At 36.9% G+C, this 18,879-nt stretch overlaps 1 protein-coding gene across 16 annotated transcripts in view; it reads left to right on the top strand.

Moving 5' to 3' along the window:
* Positions 1-18,879, top strand: part of mast2 (microtubule associated serine/threonine kinase 2) — a 206,849-nt gene that overhangs the window by 134,438 nt on the left and 53,532 nt on the right. For 10 of the 16 annotated variants that reach the window (XM_073954326.1, XM_001341269.10, XM_073954325.1 and 7 more), the window contains one exon: positions 1,088-1,119. In XM_073954326.1, the coding sequence (XP_073810427.1) occupies positions 1,088-1,119 (32 nt within the window). Of the gene's footprint in view, positions 1-1,087; positions 1,120-4,732; positions 5,294-9,535; positions 9,704-18,139; positions 18,406-18,879 lie in introns of those variants that run through there. The other 6 variants (XM_073954330.1, XM_073954329.1, XM_005166291.6 and 3 more) reach the window with 3 other exon arrangements.

Raw genomic sequence — 18,879 nt, 5'->3', positions numbered from 1 at the left:
TGCTATGTGCTTGAACGTGACAGCTAAGCCAGATGCAAGGAAACATGGTGTCAACAGAATATGCTCATTACCGAATGCTGGCTTTGTGTTTGGATGAGTTGAATCAGTAAGGATCAGTAATGCGTGGCCTCTGCTTATACACCCACACTGTTAATGGATGATAGGCTTTGTAAACACATTCAATAATTGAATGTAATGACTTATCTAAAAGCCATTGTTTGTGTTGCCTATTTATCTGTCAAGAGTGCTAATACAGATTTTTATTTTGATAAAAAAAAATTAACTCTTCAATAAAAATTATAAAGGGGGTCTATAGACCACAATAGGAACCTTGTAGATCCATAAAAGATTTTCTGGAGCAATACTTCTTGTGACAAGTGACACAAATATCTAATATCACTGTCATAATAGCGAGAAAATAATATAAATATGTTAATGATGTTTTTATTTGTTTGCCAGTTGTATACTTACAATATAAGAGCTCTTTAATCATTTAAACAGCTTGATTTCGTAGATCACATTTTCTTTTTGCAATATCATTGCTTTTCCCTGGATTTTTACACTCGAGAGCAGTTTCGTTGTGGTTGAGGACAGATGGAATCGCCTTATTCTGTGTCTTTCCTCTGTCCCATGGGTCTTCTGGACATGATATCAGTTGTCTTTTCTCTGTCCAGCTAACAGTATGCATTCACTGGTCTGAGGTAGATCTGGCTGAGTAGAATAATGGTTCACTTTTGCCATCTAGTGGTGTTTTACTTTCTTTCACCAATGGTAAAAGACTCATTATGCTGGATACTGGCCATTATTCCACCTAATCATTATTGAAATCATGTATTGAATCTACCACGGCATAATAATTTGCTAAAATCAGCTTGTTAATAATTCAAGTTAACTTGTGAATATTTGTAATGCAGTGTTGGATAAGATGAATTGAGGTCGTTGTATTACGCCACCCGGTGGACTGTTCATTACCTGCAGGATTGTTACTGTATACTGCATTCAAGTTCAAAAGTTCTGGTTTTCACGTAATTATTGTGACACATTTGATTTGTAGTTAATCTTGTATTTTTCTCTTTCTTTATTTCAGAAGGAGCTGAGTCTTCCTAGAAGAGGCAGTTTGTAAGTACAAATTACAAAAAGACAGAGAAAGCTGTGGTGTTTTGTGAATAATTATATAATAGTTTATTTTCTTTATTTCATTTTATTTTGATCAAAGAGGATGCAATGCCCATTCAGCAAAGAGTTATTTTGTGTTACACTGAATCAAATAAAGCAAATACTCAAAGTTCTTTGTTGATGTGCTTTACATGTGCACTGCAAGGCTAATTCATTCTCTTAAGTAGCAGATCCGTATCTGACTATGAATTATATCCAGTTTGTTACGTTATTACATTCAAAATCAACCAGATTAATCCAGGCTGCGTTTACACTAGTATGTTTTTATAGTTATGTTGAAAACGCTGCTTGTCTACAGTATATTGCCGTTTTTACTGCATGCCAGATAAAGGTGTTATGTCCACAGTATGCAGCATAAAATGCATTACATGTGACCATCCACACTCAATGACCATGTGTATATTTTTCTTGTATCCGCACTTGCTGTTTACCAGTTGCGTAATGGTCATATGAGAGCAGCTTTAAGAATCAGCGAGGGATGCGCAATAGTCCAGAAAAGCAGTCAGTGAGCGATTGTGTACAGCCACATGTCCATTTTCAAAAGTCTGTGTTTCAATTCGTCTATATGAAATGGAGCTTCAGCATCTAGCATATAAAACATTACATTATACAGCCACTCATCTATTTCAGGCTTGTGTTATTGCCTTTCTACATCTGGATACTGCTTAATAAGTCAGCATGTTTAATGTTTCAGACACTGCTGTATCAGTTCAGTTAGCATTCCTCCTAGATCACAGTGTCAACGCTGTTTACTGCACATGGACAGGGTCACGGCGGGTCGTAGGTGACTGGTAGGGCAGTGACAGGCAGATTACTCCAAGCCTTTTCCGACAGCTGAGCATTTCTGTTCGTGTTCTGACACACCTATGTATATCTTCCTTTCTGTTTATTTTTAACTCACTGCTAGCAAAAAAAAGTGCCATCATAAGATCACGCAATATCAAAATCATGAGATTGGGGGTGGCGCAGAGAATCTTGGGGTCTCGTAAAGGGTTTTTCAAATCTTGTGTGCAAGCATACCGTCGCTGATCTTTTGGTTAGCGTTTTCTTTTTGCTTTCTTTGTGTAGCTTACAGTGACTGGCAGGAGTGGGCATAATGTCGGCTATTGTGAGGGTTCACTGAGTTTATTCCACCCGCTGCAGGATTACAGGGCTTAATCAAATCAAGCCTTCAATTCCACAATGCTGTCAGTGAACTTTTCTTTTAGTCTTCATGCAGTTAGGGTTTTTGGTTAATTTCTGGGTGACCTTCTCATAACTTACTGCTTTCTGTCTCATCTTTTCACATTCTGGTGTGTTGTTAACCCTGGATAAAAAAAAACTAAATTAACTAAAACTAAATTATAACTATTCAATAATTTATTAATTACTAACCCTGAAATTGTAAATTTTTCTCCCCGGTGTATACAACAGGGTTAAAAATGTAAGAACAATTTTAAACACATTATTGTGTGTGTGTGTATGTATGTATGTATGTATGTATGTATGTATGTATGTATGTATGTATGTATGTATGTATGTATGTATGTATGTACTGTATGTACTGTATGTATGTATGTATGTATGTATGTATGTATGTATATATATATATATATTTGTTTTGTGTGTGTGTGTGTGTGTGTGTGTGTGTGTGTATTTACACCTCTCATCCTGGTGTTTGTGTTTGTTTTATCTGTAGCGTGCTTTTTCATTCTCAGCCTTTCAGTCTAGTTGGTTTGTTGACTTTTTAACCAATAAACCCATCGTGAGTCCTCACTCCCTCATCCTTCCTGACAGTTTAGATCAGCACTCTATTCTGCCATTTCATTATTTTAATGTTTTCTGTTCCAAAGAACTGCTTTAACGATTGGCACTCATCAACCTGAACAAAAATTAGATGGATAATTGGGTGATGAATGCAGGGAAGGAACCACATGTTGATGAGTTGATGAAAGAGCCTCCAATAAACATTTTCATTCACTATGCCATGCAGCACAAGCTGCACCCTACTGCAGAAAACATCATCAAACCATGAAACTTCCTCCTTGAACTTTCACTCACTTTTTCTTTCTTTCTTTCTTTCTTTCTTTCTTTCTTTCTTTCTTTCTTTCTTTCTTTCTTTCTTTCTTTCTTTCTTTCCTTCTTTCTTTCTTTCTTTCTTTCTTTCTTTCTTTCTTTCTTTCTTTCTTTCTTTCTTTCTTTCTTTCTTTCTTTCTTTCTTTCTTTCTTTCCTTCTTTCATTCTTTCTTTCTTTCTTTCTTTCTTTCTTTCTTTCTTTCTTTCTTTCTTTTCTTTTTATTTTTTTTACTACACAATTTGGGTTCAATCTTTTCCCAGTTTGAAGATGAACATAATATGTCTCATCAGACCCAACGCTTTCATCACTAAAGTGATCTTTGGACCAGTTCTCTGTCCACACGACATGCTCCTTACTAATAGTTTTGTGATAGTTGTGATAGTAATTCTATCTCTAAAACTTCAAGACCAAGACCAATTCCTCCTCTGACTATTATGATTTTTTTTTGGTCATTTTTTTGAGCTTCACTTTATCTACAGTAGTCAACATTTGAAGTGGATCAAAAAAAGTCTAAAATTGTCATAAGACAAGAATGGGTGTTGATTAGTTATAGTTAGGACAACTTTGTTAAAAGGTGCTTATCCACTTCTAATGTTCACTACTAGATTCCCCTTTGTTTTCATTTTCTATTGAAAATAACAACCCAGGCATGCAATGAAATTTGGATTAGGAAAAAATATGGTCAGCAATTCATACATGAATGTTCATGTTTGGGACAACCATCACTTGAAGTATACACTCTAGGCGTGGGCCGGTATAAGATTCTGACGGTATGAAAACGTTTGATGAAAATATCAGTTTCATGGTATGACGGTATTGTGATTACTGCTCAAAAAAATGTTATTTTTAAATGTTTGGAATTTTATTTTTAAGAAGCATTTCAAATGTTTTGGCAAAGTAAACGTATCAGGCTGAATAATTAAAATAATTTATTGACTTTAGCTGTCTTCACTAGTTTCAAAGACTTAAAAATGTATCTAAAATTGCACTGACCAGTAGCTTTTGATGTGGAGATCATTTTGCCCAAAAAACTAAATAAAACAGTCTTGAACAACATGTAAAAAAAAAAAAAAAAACTTACATATACTATAAGAACAGTATTACACACAATTTTAGCAGTTTTAAAACCTTAACTTTTCCAAACCGCAGTGTACCTTGAAACCGGCTATCGTCCCATGCCTACTTGCACAGAGACATGTATCATGTGTCAATGTAATTGTATTAGGCTCTCCTGTGGCGTTGTGTGTCAATAGAATCAGTAAGGCTTAACGCTTGTGTTGCTTCTCCTCTGCTCTTTGATCCTGCCTATTGTCTGCTTGGGGCTACATTTAGCCAAAAGCATTCGCCTGGGAACAGTGGATAGGATTCTGATGTTCTCCGGGTTCCCAGAACTGTGCTTATACGCGTGTGTGGGTGTACAGAGACGGACTGGTGTGAGGAAGGGGCAACAGCTGCACCTCCCCCAGGGTCTTGTGATATCATGAGAATGCCCTCTCCCTCATTACATGCTGTGTTTGTGTGTTTCTGACCGTCTTGCCAACATATACACATTAGCAGCAGAGGTCGGAAGCGAGTGAAGCGTCTTCTAATTTGCCTGGAATTGGACCGTCACGCTCTTCACATTCTCCCATCAGACCAATGTTATGGTACTTCACAGTGCGGAGAAAGACACGCGCTCTTGGATACAACTTTCAGAGGACTGTCTTTTAAAAACAAACACCATCATGACCTCAGTTAACACAGAATTGGATACTTGCTCGGGTCGCAGACAAGCTGAGACTTGAAGGCACATTGTGATCTTGTGATCTGACAGTTGATGATTTTGATGAAGATAGAGGAAGTATGGCTGGAATTGCCCAAACCTTCATGAGCAGAGTTGGTCGTTTGGTAGCAGACGTTCGCATTATGCCATGCTGTGTTCTTGGAACCGTAAAGCTGGAGACTCTTCAGTGTTACACTTCTGAGTAAAAGTCAGATTTACGTTTTCGCATATCCATCTGCCCAACTTATGAACATGAAGAAAAGAAAGGAAAGACTTGGAGCCCCTGACCTACACATACAGTAAGAGTTTATTTGGGTCATATACAGTATGTAACTAAGGCTGCACGATTATGAATTTAATTATTGTTAGAAAAGAAGACTTGCTTCTTGGCCTTTACAATCTAGACAACAAGAATAAATTATATATTGTGTAGTAATAGTAACATTACTACTTTATAATTACAATTTTATGTAACAATTTGGCAAAAAATATCTTCAATTACTATAATATTACTGCTACTGTTATTATTGCTGCTATTATTATTATTATTATTATTATTATTATTATTATTATTATTATTATTATTATTATTGTCAATAATCTCATCATTATTTGTACAGTTGCAATCAGAATTATTAAACCCCTTTGATTTTTTTTCTTTTTGAAATATTTCCCAAATTATTTTTAACAGAGCAAGGAAATTTTCACAGTATGTCTGAAAATATATATTTTTTTTGTGTGGAGAAAGTCTTATTTGTTTTATTTTGGCTAGAATAAAAGCAGTTTTAATTTCTTTAAAAACCATTTTAAGGTCATAATTATTAGCCCCTTTAAGCTATATTTTTTCGATAGTCTACAGAACAAACTATTGTTATACAATAACTTGCCTAATTACCCTAACCTGCCCAGGTAACCTAATTTACCTAGTTAAGCCTTTAAATGGCACTTTAAGTTGTATAGAAGTGTCTTGAAAAATAACTAGTCAAATATTATTTACTGTCATCATAGCAAAGATAAAATAAATCATTAGAAATGAATTATTAAAACTATTATGTTTAGAAATGTGTTGAAAAAAATTCTCTCCGTTTAACAGAAATTGAGGAAAAAAAATAAACCGAAGGGCTAATAATTCAGGGGTTCAATAACTCTGATCGCAACTGTATATTATACAAAATTTAAGGAAATACTAATAATTATTAACAATTAGTTTTTTAGTTGATCTGTACACTTTTCCAGATTTCATTTGTTTTCAAACTTCAACCATTGAACTTTTTGTGGGGAACTGCAGGGCACCCTTAAAGCTTCTCTTTTGTTGACAACAGCAAGTTTCTCAGAACTTCTCCCAAGTATGGTTAGATGGTTGGCACGTTATGTTCCCAAATGCATGTTACAAGCGATCCAAACTAAAAGCAGATGCAGAAAGGTGTTCATGTGGAGCATCGTTTACTGCAAACTGAGCTGCGTGTAGAAAGACACAGTGCCATCCTTCACTCTGAAGCGTGCAGCGCATATATTTACTTCATTAAAATAGCAGCTTTTTCGAATGGATAAATCCGCTAAGCTTTATAGCTATTTCAGATAATCGTGCAGCCCTACTGGTCTACAAAACTACTTTGTATTCGTTAACAGAGCCTTTATTCATGCCCAATACTTAAACTTTTACTCGAGTCCAACTGACTGTCAGTCATTTTTTCAGTGCCGTTGAGGTTTCTAAACATGACCACAGCATTAGCTTTATCCAAACAGACCGCAGACTCTGACCTCTTTGACAGTTAAGCACCGGGTTTCCTCTTTCGCTCTCTCACTCTCAGTCCATTTGAGAATCTGATACCTGCTTTCCCCCAGTGCTCTTAGTGGTGGCTGAATTTCTAGCTCTCATTTGGCTGATTGACGGCCACAGTGTGTAGCTTGGTTTACGGTCTCTAAACACAACTCAACAGAAAGCCAGAAAGACTCAAGGAAATTCAAGCAAAAGGAGTGTGTCTGTGTGTCTGTGTCTGTGTGTCTGTGTGTCTGTGTGTCTGTGTGTCTGTGTGTGTCTTTGTGTGTGTGTGTCTGTGAGTCTGTGTGTGTCTGTGTGTCTGTGAGTGTGTGTCTGTGTGTGTGTGTGTCTATGTGTGTCTGTGTCTGTCTTTGTGTGTCTGTGTGTGTGTGTGGGTCTGTTTTAGCATGAATCAGCCATGTCAAATGGCAGCTTTTGCCCACTCAGCCTCTACTCTCTACCGAGAGCACATCTGTCTTGGAGGACTACGCATGGTGACACATGAGATACCTATACATTTTTAAATCAAAATGAGTTCCCCTCAGTATTTTTTAATATAGGTTAATATTTATAACTTTTATTTATTTATTTATTTTTTAATCATTTTTAGGGGTCATTCACACCGAACACATCTTTCCATCTTAAATCTAGAGACTGATCGCTCAGGAATGTTTTTTTTTTTTTTATTAAAAAAGCACCCTCTTCACCATGTTATATAGTCAAATACTGTAAAACCATTGTCATACTGTAATTGCTACTGTAAAGTGAAGCTCGCAACACTTGCCCTTGCCCTCAAGTTCTTCTGATTGGTCCACTGCATTGGAGCTGACGTTAATGCGGAGCTCAATGTGTAAAAGTTGAAATTCTTTTAACTTGACATGACATCCTAAAGATGAGGCACTCGTGCGAGACACTGCGAAATGTGCCAGATGTGATTGTAATGGTCACGCACATCTGTCAAGCACATGCTTACATATAAAAACAATGGAAAAGTCACACATTGTAATGGAAAAACACATTCTGTGTGAATGGCCTTTAAATTCTGTTCACACTGAGATGTCAAAACAAAACAGTGTATCCACATGGATGAAAGCACATTGAAAACACATCTGTTGAAAAAAAAAAACACATTCATGAAAAAAACATCTGTCCAATATTTTAATAAACTGCTTTTGAATAAAAAGTGTATTTATTTAATTATAGATTAATTCAATTTAGTTATGTACAGTTCAGATTTATTTAATATAAGTAAATAAGTAAATAAAAAAAAACATTAAAACAAAAAGAAACTATTTAAAATACAGAATTTGAAATAAGATCTTGTTTTACTTTGACAAAAAGACCATAAAGAATCGTTATCTGCAAGCTGAGCAAAGGGAGGTGACGTGTTTGCTAAATACAAAAGAATCACATAATTACTGCTAGAATATTATTATGATAATTACAGCAAATTGGAATGTTTTATTTTGCAAGTATTTGGTCTAATTTTAATGACAGGTTCCATTTTTCATAACATTCCTTTTCTGTCTTTTTATATTTAATTCATATATGCTACAGTTCATAAGACAACAAAAGTGTTTGCTGTTTTAAGTTGTTTTGTAATTTCACTCTTCATTTGAATGATCTTATATGCCAAATTAGATGGTTTTAAGTGAACCATACAATTTACCAGATATATCAGATCTTATCTTTTGTGTTAGTCCAAGGAACCTCTTTCCCATTGAGTTGTGCTCTGTCTAGCTGTTTAATGGATCATTTCCACTGAGCAATACACCTCAGTACTCTACAGTAATGTATTTTTTCCACTGTCCGAAGTACAATAATGGAAAAGCAAACTGTACCTCTTTTTTGAACCCTTTCATAAACGTACCCAGTGCAACGGTTCCAAAAGGGTTTAACTAGACTTCCTGTGGAACGCTAATGGAATTGGAGAATCATCACTTGTATACCTTCCTCTCTATTAACTCTCTACGTTTTAAATGAAGAACTTTAGCTTGCAAAAGATGCAATATGTGAACGGCCCATTTCTTCAAGAGACTGACATTGATCGCAACTTTGTGTCATGCACCACATTTACAAAGTAAGACTACTGTTGGCAGTGGTAACACAAACTGGATTAGGGAGACCAAGACAAAATCATAATCTACTGAACCATAGAGTATCACGTGGTGGAAACAAGGCATAAAAGAAAAAACAACAACATATCCTTTGTGTTAAAAGTTGTCACTGCCCCAAACTAAAAGTCTTGTTCGAGGTTTAATTAATGAAATACAAATTCCTGTTTCTCAATTATGTAAAAAAAATAAATAAATAATAATAAAACAAAATGGTCACCCATTCCTCTCTGCTTGAAAACCCAGCTTGAATGTGGCCCAAAGCAAAGAGCCTGACAGAACTGTCATCTCATCCTAGTGCCAACCAGCTTTAACTTCACTGTGTCCAGTGTGCGTAACTGTTGAGACTGCCTGTCAGCGGCATCTCTCAGAATAACAGTTCAACTGACTGTCAACAACAGCTCAAAGCAGGATCTTGTTTTGCCACTTTTATTTGGAGCTCATAGTCATATGTTCAATTAGAGTTCAATTCACGCCGTTTCATTGAAGTTTGGACGTATGCTGAGGCAGAAAGCCAGTGTCAGTGTGATATTAAGCCTTTGCTTTGGTCATGTTTATGAACTGTATCCTGCCTTTCCATGTCCTTCACAAGGACAAACACTTCACCTTTTATAAACCACTCGCATTACTCCTTGCTTTCCTCTCTTGCTGTATTCACTTAAAAGAATCTGGCCAACTGCTCAGTACCGTTGTCATGGCAACAGCAGCCTCCTGCAGCATCTCCTGTCCCCTTCTTCCTCCCCCTCTGCTCTGTTCTCCCCATCCCCGGCTGGACCCGAGGGGCCTGCGTCCGCCCCTGTCCTTGCTCCCGGCGCCAACCCCTTCTTCTGGAGGTAAGCTTATGATGTGAGGGCAATTGCTTGCACTTGTGGCTTATTCAGACCCTTTTAGAAGAGCATGCTGGATAACAAGGCATTGTGCGGTTCCTGTTTTATCTAATCTGGAGTGATGTGGTTTAATGACTGAATGCTGGGCACCGGAAGGCCGCATGTACCTGCACTGTGCCTTTAGTTCTCTGCCCTTGAGTAATGCACATTACCTCGGGTTATTCAAAATGGATTGGTCATGTTATGAATATGCTATGTCAGATTTTGTTTCAACTGAAATGACTGCTTAATTATTAATAACAAAAGCCTCAGTGTCAAGCTAAGACAAGATGTAGATGGCATTCTTTCTTTTTTAGTAAAACATTATTATTATTATTATTATTATTATTTTTATTATTATTATTATTAATTTAATTATTATTATTATTATTATTGTTATTCTTCTTCTTCTTATTATTATTATTATTATTTTGGCTATAACTGATTCTTTCAAGGAAAACAAAATTCAATGCCTGTGTTTCCTGATGATACATTCAGGTCTTATGAAGTTAAACATTTGTTGTGTGCATGAAACTGGATATTATTTCCAACATTATTACCTTTAATCTGTAGCCTTGGAAAATAATCCGGTCTTAAGGTCTTTTTTTAGGCTTCAGATGAAAGGTAATAATATTGTGAAGCACAAACCAATTGTTTAACTTCAGAAGACTTAAATGTATCATCAGGAGACAGAGGTAATAAATTAGTTTTGCCTGTGTGTGCTTTTTTGATATAGTGGTGGTCGATGTTGACTTGCCCCCAGCTAGTTCTCTGCAATATTCACATGGTCACCCACTGAAGCTAAGCAGGGCTGTGCCCGGTCAGTACCTGGATGGGAGACCACATGGGAAAGCTAGGTTGCTGCCAGAAGTGGTGTTATTGAGATCAGCAGGGGGCGCTCAACCTCCAGTCTGTTTTGGTCCTGATGCCTTAATATAGTGAAGGGAACTCTATACTGCTCTGTAAGCACTGTCTTTTGTTCGAGATGTTAAACCGAGGTCCTGGCTCACTGTGGTCATTAAAAATTCCAGGATGTCCTTTGAAAAAGAGTAGAGGTTTAACCCTGGCATCCTGGCCAAATTTGCCCACTTTCCTCTGTCTATCTTAGCTTCCTAACGATCCCCATATCATAATTGACTTCATCACTCTGTCTCCTCTCCACCAATCAGCTGGTGTGTGGTGTGCTGTCTGGCGCAATATGGCTGCTGTCACGTAATCCAGGTGGATGCTGCACACTGGTGGTGGATGAGGAGATTTCCCCCAATGTGTAAAGTGCTTTAAATGTCTAGAAAAGTGCTTTATAAATGTAAGCAATTATTAATTAATATTGCTTAGATTTTATGCAACACCAAGGACCTAAAAATCTAAATAAAGTTACATCATAATATTTTAATCTTGTACTGAGGTGGGGAAAAAAGTCACCTACATGTTAAATGGCTTATGGATGATTTATTTTTTCATTTCTGGGTGAACTGTGCCTTTAAGGATGCATGTTTATTTTGCTTGCGATGTGAGTGGTAAATGGAGGGCAAGGTGTATTATGGTAATATATTCATAACGATTTGTTAATGTTGGTAATTAAGTATAATTAACATTGCAGTGATGTCATTGTCCTTTGTGTTTATTCTCAGTGGAAAACTAACAGCGGCTTCGTGATTTTTAATTAGATTCCTTGTCATTTATGTTTGATCTTCGAAACATTTTAAATTTGTTGGGCTATTGTTTATTAAAGTAGCATCATTGCAAGAAATTAAATGATAGTATTTTGAGAATAATCTCCTTGTGTTTTTTTTTTTTTTTTATGGATCTTTTTATTAATGTATGATTTGGTACATAAATCTTTCTCCATTGCTGTAAGGGAGCTGTAGGCGAATTTATGATGGCAGAATGAATCCAAATGCTGGAAGTTTATTTAACAAACAGCGTACATCAAACACAGGCAGAATCGAAATCGTAATCAGGCGAAGTCAAACAAACAGAGAGGCAGTCTAAATAAACAAACAAGGCAAATCTGAAGTCTAAAAAAGCAATAGGCAACAAGGCAGGCAAAAAGGTCATAACACAATTGCAAACACAATAGTAGGAAAGTGCTAGGTAAGCCTGTAAAACTGGCAATACTTTGCAAAGAACAGACATAAACAGTAGCTGCGTCCCAAATCGCATACTTATGCACTATTCTACGCCATTTTGTAGTATAAATAGTGTAAATAGTGCTTTCATACTGAAAACTCTAAAAATAAGAAGTGCACTTTAATTAACCAGATGATGCACTCATTCAGCCGGTAAAATGAAGTGTGTAAGGATGGACACTTCACGCACTTAACGACTGCAGTTTTGCTCACGTAGGGGAAGGGGCGGAGCTATCAGGCGCTTATGTTGAATAACTTTTTATTTTGGATGGTGAAAGCTAAATTTTCCTAAGAGAGTGATTATAGAGCCTCCCAATGGAGAATGCGGTTGTACTCATGGCAGGTATTATTTGATAGTTTGGTGATTTACTTTACTGATTTGGCGACCGTCAAACGTCATCAGGGAAATGGTTTGAATTTGCGATTAGTAAAAAAAACATTAGTGCTCCATTTGGGACGCCACTACATACATATACTATGCTGTTGAGTGTGTAAGTGCATAAGTACATAGTGCATTATTGTATAGTGTGCCATTTGAGACGCAGCTAGCGTGCTTAGAAATGGTGACCACTAAGGTAGTACCCAGTCAATATTCGGGTGAGAGTTCCCTCTGGTGGGTGGATGAATGGTCATCAGCCACATTCATCACAATTGTATAAATTGTGCTGCTGCCTTGGTGAGCTCTCTAACAGCTTTTTTTGCTTTTGTTGTTGACTTTTGTCTTCTAAATGTGTAGTCTACGCCAAAATTATTTCTTTAATCCACTTTCCTGTGCCAATAATAATGTTGAAAACAGTTGTGCTTAACATGTTTGTGGCAGCATACTTTTCAAGATTCTTTCTGTCTCTCTCTCTCTCTCTCTCTCTCTCTCTCTCTCTCTCTCTCTCTCTCTCTCTCTCTCTCTCTCTCTCTCTCTCTCTCTCTCTCTCTCTCTMTATATATATATATATATATATGTATATATATTTTGTTTTAGTTTTTTTTTTTTTATACATCAAACATGTCAGATTTACGTTTAAAAAAGCCTTTTCTTTTGATCCTTACTGAATAAAAGAATTTGATCATTTGTATCTCAAAACTTTTGAATGGTGGTGTATTTTGCCCCTTTGGTTTATCACCCAGCTTTATTCTGCAGATAATTTTAAACAAATAAAATAAAACCAGGTTTGAAATGGTTTGCCAAAGCCTTGCTCATTAACTGAAGTGTGTGTACCTGTGTGTGTTGAATGCCTGTGGAGAAGAATGAGAGCGATTCGGCACTAATGAGCGGCAATGGAATGTCAGAACACAGTGTACTGTCCCATTTGAGTGTGTGTGTGTGTGTGTGTGTGTGTGTGTGTGTGTGTGTGTGTGTGTGTGTGTGTGTGTGTGTGTGTGTGTGTTCAATCACCTTGATCTCTTGCTGATCTCTTGTTTGATGGCACAAATTGCTGAGCACAGTTTGCTCTCTGGTTGTCTTCAGCTTGTGGGTTAAGAATATCTGTGTTCACAATGTAGGAACACAATGTGTGCATGTTTTATGCATTGTAAGGGCTAATTTTAGGATTTTTAGAGGTCACAGTGTTCTTCAGGATCACTGTGGAGTCTTTGACCTTTCATTAACATTCAGTAGAGCTTAACGAATTCACTGCAGTCTGCTTTTTTCTTCATTGCCTTCTTTTGCCTTATCCATTCTCTATTGATCGTGATCACAATAATAAAAAACAGGGTGAAGCATCATTTGCTGCGTGTATTGATTTGATGCAGCAAGCATCATTTCCTTTTTCTAAATGATGTTATCGTCGGAGTGGAAAGGCTGTTTTCTTTTTCTTTTTTTTGTGGTTCCCAATGGGTTTAGACCAAGAGAGAAGCTGCAGGAAATCAACTCCTAAAGCCTTTAGAGCTGAACTCAACAGGGCATCAGAAAGAGAGGCAGCAAACTTTTCAAAAAGACTGCTTATTTCTTTTCTCCAACACTGGGTCTACACTTACTCTCAGTATCCTGTAGTTCCTGTTTTTCTGTAAATATAAAAGCTGCTGTCTTTTGTTACTGTATGTGTAGACTTCTAGTTTCTCTCTTGTGAGCTGTACCAAGCATAAGGAAATTAATTTAAAGCCTAGTTCACACTACATGACTTTAAACATCCGCAGATCATTGTGCCGTTGACACTACATAACTTGATTTTGTGTCTTTGAATCACTGGGGTGTTTACACTATATGCAACGCTTTGTAAATAATCCACAAGAAGGGGGGTCACACACTACATGATCTAATAACAACTTATTTCCCAACAGCACATTCAAGCTACCAAACCACAGCCAATGAAATGTTGTGGGAGGAGCCATTTGAAAAAGCTGAACACTTATATGCTGATGACATAACAGACAGTATTTCAAACTTCACTGAAAGCTTTTAAGTGAGCATTTAAAAACATTGTCAATCTGCTGATCAATCGCTCATCTGCTAGGTTTATGTGGATAGATGTGGCTTTAACACTAGAACTACAGAGGGAGTCAGAGTTTTTTCTTGAAATAAAACTTGCATATGTATATTACCCAGACTTATATCTGTATATATCTGACCCAAAAAATATCAAAAATAAATTTCTTCCAGTGCTATTTATTTATTTTGATCATAAAACAGAAAACAATTGAGTTTTTCTACCATTAATTATAGCTATCAAAATGACTGCATGCATGTCTGCTACTTTTCGCCCTGACTGTATTCATGCCTGTTTTCGCCTAGCAACATCCTGCTAACATAAACATAACTTGTGTTTATAATATGTCTTTCAAAACAGCATATTCTGTGCCTCTAAATAGCTCCCGTCCATGAAAGTGAAAATGAAAGGTCCAGACCGTTGCGGGTATTTTAGTAGCTTAACTAGTTATAGGCTGTGATACCAGCTGAGCTCTGAGCACCCCCAGATTTTTCCCCGATCACGGCCTGTTCTTTCGCCGAGCTTGTAAACTTTCAAATTGGGCTTAAAATCCTGTAGTGTGAACTGTAATAAACCCAAATCTGTTATGATTGACACAGACTCTGTTCAATAACATCTGCATTGTCATCTGCTGATTCATGTACAGTAGATTGTATGTACAGTGATTATTCCTCAGAATATACTCGTACAAATAATTTTAAAAATTGTTGCATCCCTAAGAAGGTATTAGATGCAATTTTTGTAACCGTATTAGGCAATCTTATATTATTACAGTTTGGGATTTCACCAGCATTTTTGATTATTGTCAGTTAGCATTTTCAGTCACAAATGTAACTATTGTAGGCACAGGCTGTCTGCCAGTTAAACCACTTTTTTTTTTTGACAAAATAGGTGGTTCCAGTGTCTAAAGCTCAATCAGTTGGTGTTAATATTGAGTTGTTTTAGCAGAAGTCAGTGCATTATACTTAGCTATTCATTAAATGTTTTATATTCATTAACCTATGCATTTGAATTTTTCATTGAATGTATTTATTTGTTGAAAAAAAGCATGTTTCCTAAAAGAACATTCCCTTATGTATAGTGTCTGCGTTGTAACCTGCTGTTGTGATTGTTTGTTGTAAATGGATGCATGTGGTATTGGGTTGAGGTGTTTTCTCTCTCTTGCTGTTTGTTCTCTGATGTGTATCTGAAGCGATTGAGCCCATGGTGCCGTTAGCTCAAGGTGACACAGTTCTTCTATGCCTGCCTGTCTCTACCCCATTGAAAAACTGCTTACACAAAACACACATTTGATTTCAAATAGAGTGGTGCACAATATATATATATTTTTTTTATATCTTCATTGAGTGTTTTGTGTGTGTGCTGAAACACAAACAGTTTAGGTCTATCATACAAAAAAGCAGATGACTCTAAAACCCCCTGTTAGTGGCAAGCCTGTGTTAAGCCCCGGTCAGATCAAAACGACATCAGATTAAATGACAAATGGGCGTCGTGACACTAGATTCAATCGTTTCTTCTCGTATAATGTGGCATAGTTCACGACACCCGATGTCATGTCTGCGACGCCTTCAACACCATCACAGAAACATGATTTCTCAGTTACTGTATATTAGCGGGTGCTGCCGCTAATCCGTGGATCATCAAATGGTTAAAAAAGGTTATCAATTAATAGGCTGCATATTTAATTATGGGTGGGTCTTGGGTGGATAAGATCAATCATTGGTTATGCAAACGTTAACTACTCCAAAAAAATATATACAAATAATTTTTTTGTTTGTCCCCATCCACTACTGGAGTAGATAATTTGTTTCACTCTGTGAACAAAATAAGGACTTAGTTAATGCATCACTGTGATTGTTAACTATAAAGATCCTGTGATCTGACCAGGGCTTTAATAAGTGATTCAGGAACAGTTTATTTAAATCGTTTGTTTAAAACACCTCATGAGAAACAAAGCAAGTGTCTTTAGATAAGTTAATTAAATAATTTATTTATTTTATCAGCTAATTCAAGAACTAAACATTGCTACACAGAGAACCAGAAACAGGTAAACTGGACAAACAAAAAAAAGTTTCATCAAGTGTAAAACTCATTCAACATTATATTTTGTTATCAATTCTTGTTTACTAATTCCTGTTATTACTTTATTACCTCTATAGGCCAATTACATTTGCGAAAGTGTATATCCGCTTGTATTTGTGAAAACGGTATACTTGAGAAAAACATTGAGAAAAATAGCACCCATCATACATTTGTTGAAACAACAAAAGAAAGATATATACAGTTTTATGCAAAGTTTGTCCACCCCTGATCATTTTCATAATGCAAGCCATAGCCTGCTGACCTTTCAAATCAGCAATTTCGATTGGATATATTTTATATCCTAGGGAAAAAGCGACAATTTAGTTCTGTCATAACATTTATTTAATCAACAGATGCAATGCAATTTAAGTCATAACAAAAACAGACAGGTGGAAGAAATTTTGGGCACCCCAACAGAATAATGACATTATTCTTTTGTGCAGCCACCTTTTGCTGTAATAACAGCCTGTAGACACTTCTTATAGTAAAGAATAAGTCTCTGAGTTCTTGCTGAAGGCATTTTGGACCATTTTTCCTTGCCAAATTTCTTCAGTTCAGTCAAGTATGATTGGTGCCAAGCATTTTTCTTGGTCTAGCACTTCTTCCTTTACAAGAACTGCTCCTGTGGCCTACCATTTTCTATATTCCTGACTGTGGAGATAGATACTTTAAACCTTTGTGATAGATTTTTGCATCCTTCTCCTAGTTCATGTTGGTGAATGATCCTAGTTTTTAGGACATTAGAAAGTTCTTTTGAGGTTGCCATGTTGCTACTTTCAGGTTCATAATATGGAGAAGCACAACTAACAATCAGATACCTTTTCATAATTGGTTGGACCTGTGTTAGGGTTCTTAAGGTTCACTGAGTCACTCAAATAAATGTTTGTGTTGTAATCAATCAGCATTAAGTGACTACAAGTTTTAAAATCCAAACAAAAAAGAGGGTGCCCAAACTTTCGCATTGCCTATTTTTCAGTTTCGGTTTAATTTCACACATCTCAATACTGCTACACTATGTATTTTTGTTTGGAAAACATGTCATTATTCTAGCTTTCAGCTAGAAAGGTAAGCATTTTTTGCATTAGACTGTATATGTTTTATTTTATTTATTTTTTATTTTTTGAAGATTGTTGGCAATCATTATTCATTGACATCTATTGTAAAATGTATCACAGTGTAAATCAGAGGCTATTGGTTTCCAGGATTCTTCAAAATCAGACAAAAGAAACTCAAACATGTTTGGAACAAGTGGAGGGCGAGTAAATCATGACAGTTTTAATATTGGGCTGATCTGTCCATTTGATTTCAACCAGGATTTATTCATCTTTGCATTTTTCTTTCTTACATCTTTCTCTCCTTCCATCTCTCCTCTCCCTCTTCCCCTCTCTCTAAAGATGAACCAGTTTTGACCACACAGGAAATCTCTCACATGCTTGCACTATTTGACCACATAATCCTGCATGTGTGCTTGTGCGTGCGTGCTTGTGTGTGTAGATTAATCCGCTGTCATTCTGTCACTTTCGCCAGGGACGCTTTATTGAAAACCGCTGTCAGATTGAGCCATTTCTGGTTGGCAGGTCATCTAGTATTAAAACATATCTCTGTTTCTCAGAAAATGTTTAGTTTTATTTGCAGACTTCCTGTCAGTTGCAGTTGAGCTGCTAATCTGGAGGTTAAATGTGGAGTTGTACATGCACTATGTATTTGACTTAGAAAGAGAGAGAAAGCAAGGAGGGAGGGTGTAGAGAGACCAGAGAGAGAGAGGGAAAAAAAGCACATGACAGCACCTCACGATAGCTCTAGTAGTGTCACAGGTTGCCGGCAGCAGCAGCAGCAGCTGTTGGATCATCATCTAGAGCTTGCTATCAGAGAGGAAACGCGCTCATTTAGCCAGCTGTTCCTCCTTCTCTGCCGCTTTATCGCGATTGATCTCTGGATGACAGCCATGTTAGTGCATCGATATCATGTCTGACTCCTTCTGGACCGTTCTCTCCAATTTCTCCCTGCCGGAGAGAAGCATGCTCCGCCGATCCAAGAGGTACAGCTCTCCATTTTCATCCATTCTTTTTTTTTGTGTACGGTTTTCTCTTTAGTCATATGAGCTGTAATTGACGGCGTGCTGCTGGCTGTCTTGAGGTTTCGCTTATGTTTGTGTGCTTTGTGAATTTTCTCGGTGTTTGTTTCAGTCGCTCCACATGAACATCATACTGTGTTGCTGCCTCTCTGCCAGTGTGTGCAAAAGTAATGACCCCCCTTTAGCCAGGGGCACGAATTATGACGTGGTCAGAGATGCATGCAGACACACAGGTGAGCAAGGTTAGTCTTTCGTAACATGATGGTTCAGAGCTCTGACCTTCTATGTGAACTTATCCACAGACGTGCGGTTTGGTTAGATGGAAATAGTCTGTAATTGCTTTCCATCCTTCTCTGCTTGTGTTCTTCCTGTCTTCCTGTAGCCTGGAGAGACAGATGAGGGAGGGTACGGTGCTTGCATAGCAACAGAGTCGAGACT

The sequence above is a fragment of the Danio rerio genome, chromosome 6 (genome assembly GCF_049306965.1).
Source record: "Danio rerio strain Tuebingen ecotype United States chromosome 6, GRCz12tu, whole genome shotgun sequence".
Taxonomy (NCBI): domain Eukaryota; kingdom Metazoa; phylum Chordata; class Actinopteri; order Cypriniformes; family Danionidae; genus Danio; species Danio rerio.
Note: the sequence above shows the minus strand (reverse complement) of the source record. Positions and strands in the feature narration are given on the sequence as shown.